Consider the following 10,746-nt stretch of genomic DNA (forward strand, 5'->3'; position numbering starts at 1 on the left):
GTTATAAACATTCGCTTATTTCAAAACTCTATAATTTAATCTTCCGTGCATTTACTTACGTTATTTACTTTTATTTTGTATTTAAAACGCTTCTGCCAAGGACAAATTCTATTGGACTGTGAGGTAACATATGCGGAATTTGAGCCAATCGCAGAACGATGTTCCCACACACGTTCTTCCGACTCATGCACTTCTTGCAAATTAGCCGGGGGCGCGCTGGGCTATCGGCTAAACGGCTAACGGAAGAGGGATAAAGGAAGATCAGACATTTCTCACACAGTAAAGCAGAGTAATCTGCACCAGTGCAAAAAATATTCTGATCTACTCTTACCACACACGGTAGGTCTTCTATTTCATATCGATGCATAGTAAGCAGGTGCACTTTATGAGGTCGTTTGTTAGCTGAGATGCTAAAGGAAGAAATGAGGGTCACAGGACGCTTTTGGTTTGTTTACCTTGTTTATGCTATAGATTTTAGTGTATTTTTAAGTGTTCTCAATTTTAAGTGTTCACTGTTAAATAGCTTTTTTTTAAAACCCTAATCGCCTGTTCAATTAATTAATTGTTTTAATTTTTCCACTCTTATTTATTTTATTTCTTTGCTTACCTCTTTATTTAGTATTTAATGTTTTGTTTACTTGACTTGTATTTTACTTGGGTATATTTAATGTAATAGCTGCTGTGTATTGTAAAACATCAGTAATTACACTGTGCCCTCATCACTTTATTTATTTTGTTGACTAAATTTGCACAATCCGTAGCATAAGGGAGGCACTTAATATGCAGCCACTGCAAAAACATAATTGCTGTGCTCATTTAAACTGTGCATAATTGATAAGCATTGACAGTGGTTTTCATAAGAAGTATTGACTATTTCAGGTTTTTCATTTAATTTTTTTAGGCCAAGCAACTCCCATCTCAGATAAACATGTTCAGTGTGCTGTAATATAATCAAAACCCCACTACAGTCTAGGCAGCGGTGCTTTCTTTCAACACTTCAAAATGGAAACAGAAGCAGTGAGTAAATAAACAGCTTAAAGAACTGTTTTATTTATGTTTTGGTAATGTTTATGTATTTTTTGGTACTTATTTTCTGTTTATTTGCTCCTCAGGAGGTTATCCCTATTTGGCAAAATAAACCGCATGGATCAACTCGTAGCGTGGTGAGACGAATCGGCTCTACGCTGCCTCTTAAACCATGTCCCAGAGCTTGTTTCCAGGTATGGGAATGAAAAATAAAATAAGTGGTCTATACAAGTTTCTTGAACTCAGAATAGTGGACTGCTAGAAACTCCAAGGTTTTATTCCCAGAGAAAACAAGAACTGTTGAAAAAAATCTTCAATGCAGTAAATGTTTGTATATTAAATGCTATACAAATTTGTTTTTACATGTGGTGATGAAATTATAACAATTTTTTCCAAGGATTTTAGGTCTTTTAGATCTTAAAGATTAGATGACAATTTAAATATTATGCCTGGAAAACGTACATTCGGAAACTTATTTAGATATTATTAATTGATGGTTTGGTTTATATTTAAAAAACAAAGTATATTAGATTTTTTTTGCAGGAAAACTTACTGTCATATACAGTAAGTTGTGTGACTAACATATTTTTAATTAGCTAATGATGTACAGATTTAATTTAACATATTTAAAAAAAAAAGAAGTTAATATTCCTTTTATTCCCTGGGGGCAGTCAGCTATGACTGCAAATAGTCAGTGTGATTTTATTTGTTTACTCTTTTGACTGATTGAATTAGAGCCATATTTAAGATAAAGAAAGTTGTTTTTTATCCACCAAGACTGAAAAAAATGTTGTTTATTACAATTGTATATATAGTAAAATCTTTCAAAAAGTTATTTAGAATTTATAAGGGTAAAAATGTTACTTTATAGAGATGCTTTAAATCAGGGGTCACCAATCTCATTCCTGGAGGTCCGGTGTCCTGCTGTGTTTACCTTGCCTCAACACACCTGCCTGGGTGTTTCAAGTATACCTAGTAAGACCTTGATTACCATGTTCAGGTATGTTTGATTAGTGTTGGAGCAAAAATCTGCAGGACACCGGACCTCCAGGAACAAGTCTGGTGATCCCTGCTTTAAATGGTCATGATCCCCCCCCCAAATCCCCAGGTCTGAATGCAGACACAGTAGATAGCAGTGCAGCAGGTCTCTTTCCCTCTCTATTCCAACAATTAACCCTGCCGGTAATGCAGAGGATTTTAAACATTGGCGAACACAGCAGCACTGACAGAGGTGATGTGTCTGAATGGTAACGAACTCAACTGATAAAAGACAAAGTCTGCCATTCTTTAACTCTCGTACGGCTCTCCCGACAAAACTGCTTTCTGCAAACAATCAGTTTTGCTGTATCGGCCCTGACAGAATCGCGGAGAAAAACATGCAACAAACCCTGTGGATCATGGAAACAAACACATGCGACCCGTGCATGGACGCGGTCTTACCCAGTCAATGGCTGTCTCACAGCTTGGCAGGTCTGTCTTGCCTTCGGAAAGCTTGTGCTCTTATGAATAATTAAGAAGCAGGGTCTTCTCATAGGATAAGAAAACTTCGCTATGAATAATAATGAGAAACCGAGGCGTCATCACTCCACTAGCAGATTCGAGCTACATCACCGATTTTGATTCTGCCACAAAAGTATTTTAAACCTGGAAGACTAAATTAGTTGACAAGCTCAAAATTATCCAGTTTTTCCCTCAATTAGAGCTGATAGGTGCTAATGTTGTCTTACCTGATGCTCAAGACACGCAAATCTGTTAAAATGTCAAAAAAAAGTACTCCAGGGTGTCTTGAACCTTTAAAGAGATGTTTTTGGTCTTATGTTTTCCAGGAACTCCCAGGCCTTCCTTCAATGCGTTCACTTGACGGTCCGCTTGTGCCCACGCTAGCAGACATTGCCTGGATTGCAGATGATGAAGAGGAGACATATGCGAGAGTCAGGTAAGTCTGTCAGACTGATGCACTTTTCTTCACTGAGTGCATTGATTCTTAATTCCGGTCCTTGGGGGGGGCCCCCAACCCTGCACGTTTAGTATGTCTTTCTTATTTTACACACAAGGATCAGTTCATTGAAATATATGTTAATAAGCTGATGATCTGAATCAGGTATGTTAAGGAAGACATAAGGTACACGAGGTCCGGAGTTGAGAAACACTGACATATAGTCAACATGGCAACAACACACTGCTAGCACATCTTAAGCAAGCCCATTTAACTACTGAGATATTGTGACATATAAGTTTCTTAAAGAAAATTCCGGACTGCAATTGTGTATATTTTTTAGGAGTGACACTCGTCCACTGAGGCATGAGTGGAGACCTACGCCACTGCTGGTGATGCACAGAAACTCATCTGTACCCAACTTCAGAAGAGAAGGCCGACGCGTGGAGGGATTGAGGAAACCAGGAGTGACTGCTCTGAACCGCACCACAGCATTACAGGATGAGCTGAGTCGACTCCGAGCGCAGATTGCCAAGATCGTTGCTGCAGATTCAGGTTGAGCAGCTGAATAAAGCTAATTCATTTGTCTAGCTTGTTTTATTTATTTAAAAAATATTTTATTTGTGGTAAATTAATGCTTAAAGCACACATGAAATCAAAACTAACCATATTGATTTTGTTAGCTCGCATTGCTAGTTTCGTGGTGAACAATCTAAAACATCTAAAATTGAAATCTGAAAATGCATTCCTGTTTGTTTTCAGTTAAATTCTGAAAGGTATTCAGGTATTGGGCATTGTTAACATACTTAACCACCCCTCTCCAGCTGTCAGTTTTGACAGCGCTATAACAAAAGAGAAATGGTGAAAAGGAGATGTTTAATATGAAACTCTCCCAAAACTCTTTTCTGGATATTTACTGAATAAAATGCCTATTTTACTACATCCTATCAGCTCACAGTAGAAAAAACAACCCACGCCCACAGTTTTCTCATTTATTATTCGGTTTTTCCAGGAACTGCATCACAATCTGAAAAAGATGGTCATAGTTTCCAGTTTATGTGGCCTTTAAGGCAAGACATTTATGCTGAATAGGTTAAAAAAACAACTCTGTTCATATCCATGCTTCCCTAATTGAGTTGATTAAGTTAAGAATAAAAATAAGGTCATGATGAGTTATCTAAAAATCTGCTTTAAATATGCAAATTAGCCATTTTTACGGAGCACAAAATTGGCTGCAGTGTCTCGCTTAAAAGGAATGTGCATTTAGAAAGCACTTTTAAGACTGTCCTCTGGCATCAGAAATGTTATCAATTTGATGTGTAACAACTTTGACCTGTTTCAGATTCAAACCCCATCACCCCTGATCTGCTGTCCCCTGATGACACTAGTATGGGCTTCTCCATGGCTCCATTTGAGACTGCTGCTTACCAGCCTCCTCCCACAGCCTCTTTTGTCATCAGTGATGTCACAGAGGAGGACGAGGAGGAGGAGGAAGAGGACAGAGAGGAGGAGGAGGATGTGTCCGAACTGGTGCCTGATCCAATGCCTCCAGTGTCTATGACGGCATCTGCCACATTTGATCTTGATCGCCCTACGATGGACTTCCGGGAGCCTGAGGAGGACACTGTATCTCTGTCCAAATCAACAAGCTTTGCTGATGTCATGGACATGCTGAAAGACATGAACCGCTTGAAGATGAGCAAGGACAGGTGAGAGCTGCTTCAATCACTATGATATTGACTACGCAGGTTTTATGTATACATTTTTTAAATTTTTATATATATATATATATATATATATATATATATATATATATATATATATATATATATATATATATATATATATATATATATATATATATATATACAGTTGAAGTCTGAATTATTAGCCTCCCTTTGAATTATTATTTTTTTAAATATTACCCAAATTATGTTTTAACGGAGCAAGGAAATTTTCACTGCATGTCTGATAATTTTTTTTTTTCTGGAGAAATTCTTATTTGTTTTATTTTGGCTAAAATAAAAGCAGTTTTTAATTTTTAAAAGCCATTTTAAGGTCAAAATTATTAGCCCCTTTAAGCTATACTTTTTTCGATAATCTACAGAACAAACCATCATTATACAATAACTTGCCTAATTATCCTAACCTGCCTAGTTAACCTAATTAACCTAGTTAAGCCTTTAAATGTCCCTTTAAGCTGTATAGTAGTGTTTTGAAAAATATCTAGTAAAATATTATGTACTGTCATCATGGCAAAAATTAGTTATACGAGTTGTGTGCGTGTGTGCGTGCGTGCGTGCGTGCGTGCGTGTGTGTACTATTTATTTTACTACTACAAGTTAAAACATTGTTATTATTTGTATAACCTGAAATGGTTGACGATTATTACTGTTATTTTTATTATTATTGTAACTATTATAAAAATAATAATGTTATAGCATTTTGGTTTGGTTTATTATAAATAAATGCAAAAATAATAAAATAAAATGATATTTATTTACCTTTTTAATGTTCACTTGTAATATTATCAGTAAAATGTGTATTCTAAATATTATCATCATTGTAAACATGTTAATGTGTAAGTAAGCTGCATTGGTATTATAAAATTAATATTTAATAATAATAATAATAATAATAATCATCATTATCTTTAATAATAATATAGCAATAAACAATTAAATTGATGATGGTAGTCATATTAAAAATATACACTGATACAGGGTATCTGCAGGGTCTTTAAGTCTTAATGTCTTAAATTTCAAAAGCACTACTTTAGTCCTTAAAACGTTTTAAAATCACTGAAATATTTTCTTGTAGGTCTTAAATCATTTTAAACGGGTCTTAAATTTCCTTTGTTTATATAAAGCTACCCTATTGATTTACTGTAAAACACATCCAATTACCAACAACATATGTCAATAAAACTATTAGCAAAACTACTCATAACTAATATTAAAACTGTAGTTTGTTGTGCAAACATTTAGTTTTTAAAGAGTTTTTTAAGTAGTGTTGAGCAAAAATGTACAGTTAAAGTCAGAATTATTAGCCCCCCCGTTTTTTTTTTTCCAATTTCTGTTTAGCGGAAAGATTTTTTTCAACACATTTCTAAACATAATAGTTTTAATAACTCATCTCTAGTAACTGATTTATTTTATTTTTGCCATGATGGCAGTAAATAATTCATTCATTCATTCATTTTCTTGTTGGCTTAGTCCCTTTATTAATCCAGCAAGTTTTTACGCAGCGGATGCCCTTCCAGCCGCAACCCATCTCTGGGAAACATCCACACACGCATACACACACACACACACACACACACACACACACACACACACACACACACACACACACACACTCTCATACACTCTGGACAATTTAGCATACCCAATTCACCTGTACTGCATGTCTTTGGACTGTGGGGGAAAATGCCAACTGAGCCGATGTTTGAACCAGCGACCTTCTTGCTGTGAGGCGACAGCACTACCTAGTGCGCCACAGCCTCGCCGGCAGTAAATAATATTTTATTAGATTATTTTCTAACTGTATTCAGCTCAGAGAGCAATTTAAAGGCTTAGCTAGGTTAATTAGGTTAACTAGGCAGCTTAGGCTAATAAGGGAAGTTAATGTATAATGATGATTTGTTGTTTACCAAAATAAAACAAATAAGACTTTCTCCAGAAAAAAAATTTAATTGGACATGCTGTGAAAGGTTCATTGCTCTGTTAAACATAATTTGGGAAATATTTAAAAAAAGAAAAAAAATCAAAGACGGGCTATTAATTCTGACTTTAACTGTATGTATAAAACTAAGGTCTGCTTGTTTTGAGACATTATTTAAAATATATGTCTAAGAAATTACTAATTAGATTTTTTTTGTCTTCTGCCATTAAAAAATCCTTGGGGTCTGCCATCTAGCCCTATATTAGTCTGAAATTTCATTCTTCATGGTCTTATTTTGTTTTAAATTTGACATGGTGAAACCTGAAAACAACCTGTGATAGCTAGTAATTATCAAATGTTGTTTGTTTGTGTGCACGTGTGTGTGTGTGTGTGTGTTTAGATATAAAATGTTATTGTGATGTGTGTGAAACGAAAACAAGTAGGCTATATTGGTCCTATGAGGTTGTATGTATTCATTATTATTATTAATAATAATAATGCTGATAATAAAAATAAATAATTGTTGCATTTGTCTAGTTTAAAAAAATTATAAATGCAAATAAAATAAATATTTATTTACCTTTACTATTTTTTTTTATAATATATTATCAGTAAAATATATATTGTAATAATTATCATCATTGTAAACATGCTTTTTTGTTTTGTTTAAAGTTAAGTGCGATATATTCATGGTAAACATTCATATTTTATCATTATAGTAATTTATAAAAATATTAAAATGTGCATTTATTAATATCATTTTGTGATTTTAAAATGTATATCAAAAATAGAACTATATGTTGGTATATCCTAAATTTTTTATTTACAATATAGCTATAAACAATTCTAATGATGATGGTAATTTGTGTTAATATTATAAATTTATAGTAAGAGTTTATTCATCAAATTGTTGCGTTGTGTGTGTGTGTTTAGATATAACCGTGGATGCACTTCACTAAGAGAGGAAGATTCTGCCTCTCTAATATCTGAAGCGCTGAGGAAAAAATTTGTCCTGAAAGACGATGACATCAGCATGAGGAAATAATCTAGAATCCAAACCCTCTGCAGACTCTCCATGTAAGGCTGAACTGCATGGATATATCTCATATTCGGTTTAAAGTCGCATTTAGACCTACAAAACCAAGTGAATAAAGCATGGACGTGGAATTTTAACTACTTTTCTGTTCTTAAGTCTTTTTTTTTTCTACTGGCTCAATAGGCCTGTGCCTGTGGACTGTTGCGATGGAAACCCCATAAAGCCTCTGAATAGATGGAGATCTTCTGCATTCTTCAGCGCTCCCACACTGGTGGTGACATGGCTAGAAGCAAAAGATGAAGCTCTTTTCAACAAACACGTGCACACACACATACACACCCACTCCAACATATGTGTGTGCAGGTGAATAAGGGTCCATAAAGATAGCCTTTACACACAGCAGATCACTCGACCTCCAATTCTGCAAAAAATCCAGCACTACTTCCCAAATTCTTTAATAATCCAAATTTCACGGCGTATTATTCAAGCCACGAAACCAGAGAAGATTCCTGGGAGAGCCCGGTTTTGTAGACGTATAGTTTGAAGCTGTATCTCTTGCCTTACACGTTCCCTCATTCTCAACCCTGTTATACTTGAAGCCGTTATGAAGAGTGATCTGATGATATGCTAACACACTGACTTTCCATTTTGTGACAAAGCAAGGCGACGTTCTTCTATTTAAAGGGTTTTTGCGTGTGTGCATGTGCACCGAAGACTTCAAGATTACATTCACTTGTAATTAGCACTCTGTGATGTTCCCTTTTTTGAAGCGTGTATATTTTGCCAGAAGACTGATGTGGTACTGTTACATGAGTTTGAGTTTATAACGCGTGTGTGGTTTACTTTTAGCAAGTATATTGAGAGAGCTATTTTTGTTTTGTTTTTTATTGCGTGTGCAGACAGGTTGTAAGAATTTGTGTACGTCTGAATAGCATGTGTGATGTGATGCTGGATGTGAGCCAGATTTGCGGACGCCTCATGTTTTATATGATGATGAAGGACGCTACATTTTTCTTGTTTTGCAGTGTGTAACAAGCAGTCGTTTTAAACCATACACAGCTTTTGTGCCATGAATACTTACTTCCAAGTGGGAATCAAACCTAAAATGTGCTTTGACACTCTTGTTTGGACCTGCTTGCAGCCTTTTCTTACCTGTCTGATATGATGTGTTACGCCACAGTAATCTAGCTTTGTTAAATTCCTTACTATTTAGTTCTCTTCATCATTTGTTTCAGAGCCACAACTACCAATAATTCATGCACTAGTTTACAGTATAACTATTTTCATATCAGAGTTCTATTGGTATATATGAATCTGATTAAAGTCATCATTAATGATAATAGAGCTGTAATTGAAACTGTTGTATCATGCACTGAACATACTAGCATATGTTCCTGTACCCGTCAGAGTAACGGGTAAACGCGTGTGTGTGTGAGATTCTGAATGCTGGGTTTCATTTCTAGGCTGAACCATAGGACACACTTCAAAATTGCTTTCATTTAAGGCAGCGTTGGCGGTTTCATGGTCTCTTTTAGAGGACAGAATCTTGTGTAATTGCGTGTTTGCCGTTTGTCAAATAAGGGAATTCTGTTTGTATGTTGTTTGTTCGTAAGACAGGAAAACAATAAATGGTTAAAGTCATTATAGTACGTTCAATTTTGTTCAGTGTTGTTGTGACGATCAGCAGCCACGCGGGCGCGCCATTTTCTATAGTTTCTACAAATGTTAAATGTCCACTTGTCTTGCGCTATGATACATTAAGATAGCAAACAGTGACTAGAAAAGCATAATTGTTTTTAAAATAAGCTTTGCGACTTAAAATATCATGATTTCCACAGAAAAGACCATCAAGTCAGCATATTTTAATGATACCTGGAGAATCATTTGACCCTATGAACTGCTGAAATCCAGCTTTACCATCACATAAATTAATGACAATTAAGAATATATTAAAATCAGTTTTAAACAGTAGTTTGGGCATGCAATTTCCTAAAACCATTTTAGTCAATTTTTTTGTTGCTCATTGCGGGTTCACATTGGGGCTGCACAATATATCGTTTCAGAATTGGAATTGATATTGCGATATGCGCATCCGCAATAGTCACATCGCAAAGATTTTCGATGTTAAGTCTGGATTATAGTTGACCAGGAACAACAAAAATGTATTTAATGACTGTCGTTTATATGATTTAAGCAAAAAAATAAATAAAATCTTTCGAGTCCTAATATCTTAATTTCAATGTGAAAACAGGTTTATTTACCTTTATTTTTTTATTTACCTTACCCCACTGGCAGATTTGTGTTAAGGAAAAAATCTTATTTTTTCCTTATTTCATCTGAATTTTAAAACAATATTAATCTAAGACATTTTTTTTAGATTTTTGGACTAGAAATGAGACGAAGCAAAGCATTTTTTTGCATTGTGATTATTCAATTTCTGTACCTGAATACTATTAGACTTCCAAAAAAACAGTCCAATAGTGCTAATCAACTATCTTGTGAAACTGTAGTTACTTCACAACATTTATCACAGAAAACTAAAATATTGAGATATCAGATTTTTTCAGTATCGTGCAGCCCTAGTTCACATGTAAAAAAAGTTTTTACATGTGAAAATTTTAAATTGTCTGTAATGTCTATAATGTAGACTCTCCTGTTTCCTGCTGAGGTTGGAGTTGTTTTAATCGCAACTGTTATGCATCTCAGTGCTTGTGCTTGAATATCATCTCACCTCTTAAGCATACTGACTAATGCAGATCAATAAATAATTCATCCATAATCTAAAACAGATCATAGAGCTCCACAGTAAGTGATCATTGATTGTTTATCTGCCCCCCATTCTTGGCCTACTTTGTCATCAAGGGGTATTTATATGCTGGAACAAGTGTGCACTAATGTAAAAACTTACTTAATTGGCTGCTTGATCAAAAGAGAATAACACAACTCTAAGCCTAGTATAAAATACTATGGTATTTGTCAGTAGGTTGTTTTGGTTAGACCAGGGCTGTCTTAACTCAGTCCTGGAGGGCCGATGTCCTACATACTGTAGTTTAGCTCCAACTTCCTACAACACACCTCCCTGGAG

General features: G+C 35.0%; 1 protein-coding gene across 2 annotated transcripts; it reads left to right on the forward strand.

Annotated features, from left to right (window-relative positions):
- Positions 1-203: 203 nt before the first annotated feature.
- mtfr1l (mitochondrial fission regulator 1-like) lies at positions 204-9,302 on the forward strand. Of its 2 annotated transcripts, XM_087288644.1 has the most exons (8): positions 204-339; positions 902-1,017; positions 1,113-1,220; positions 2,853-2,962; positions 3,306-3,517; positions 4,305-4,671; positions 7,559-7,702; positions 7,845-9,302. In XM_087288644.1, the coding sequence occupies exons 2-7, from the start codon at positions 1,003-1,005 to the stop codon at positions 7,668-7,670; spliced, it is 924 nt and encodes a 307-aa protein (XP_087144770.1). In that variant the 5' UTR covers positions 204-339; positions 902-1,002; the 3' UTR covers positions 7,671-7,702; positions 7,845-9,302. The 2 variants fall into 2 exon arrangements, with proteins under 2 accessions (XP_087144770.1, NP_956178.2); NM_199884.2 differs by having other exon boundaries at positions 7,559-9,302.
- Positions 9,303-10,746: the final 1,444 nt, after the last annotated feature.

This window comes from Danio rerio, chromosome 17, assembly GCF_052040795.2.
Source record: "Danio rerio strain M-AB ecotype USA chromosome 17, GRCz13ab, whole genome shotgun sequence".
Classification (NCBI taxonomy): domain Eukaryota; kingdom Metazoa; phylum Chordata; class Actinopteri; order Cypriniformes; family Danionidae; genus Danio; species Danio rerio.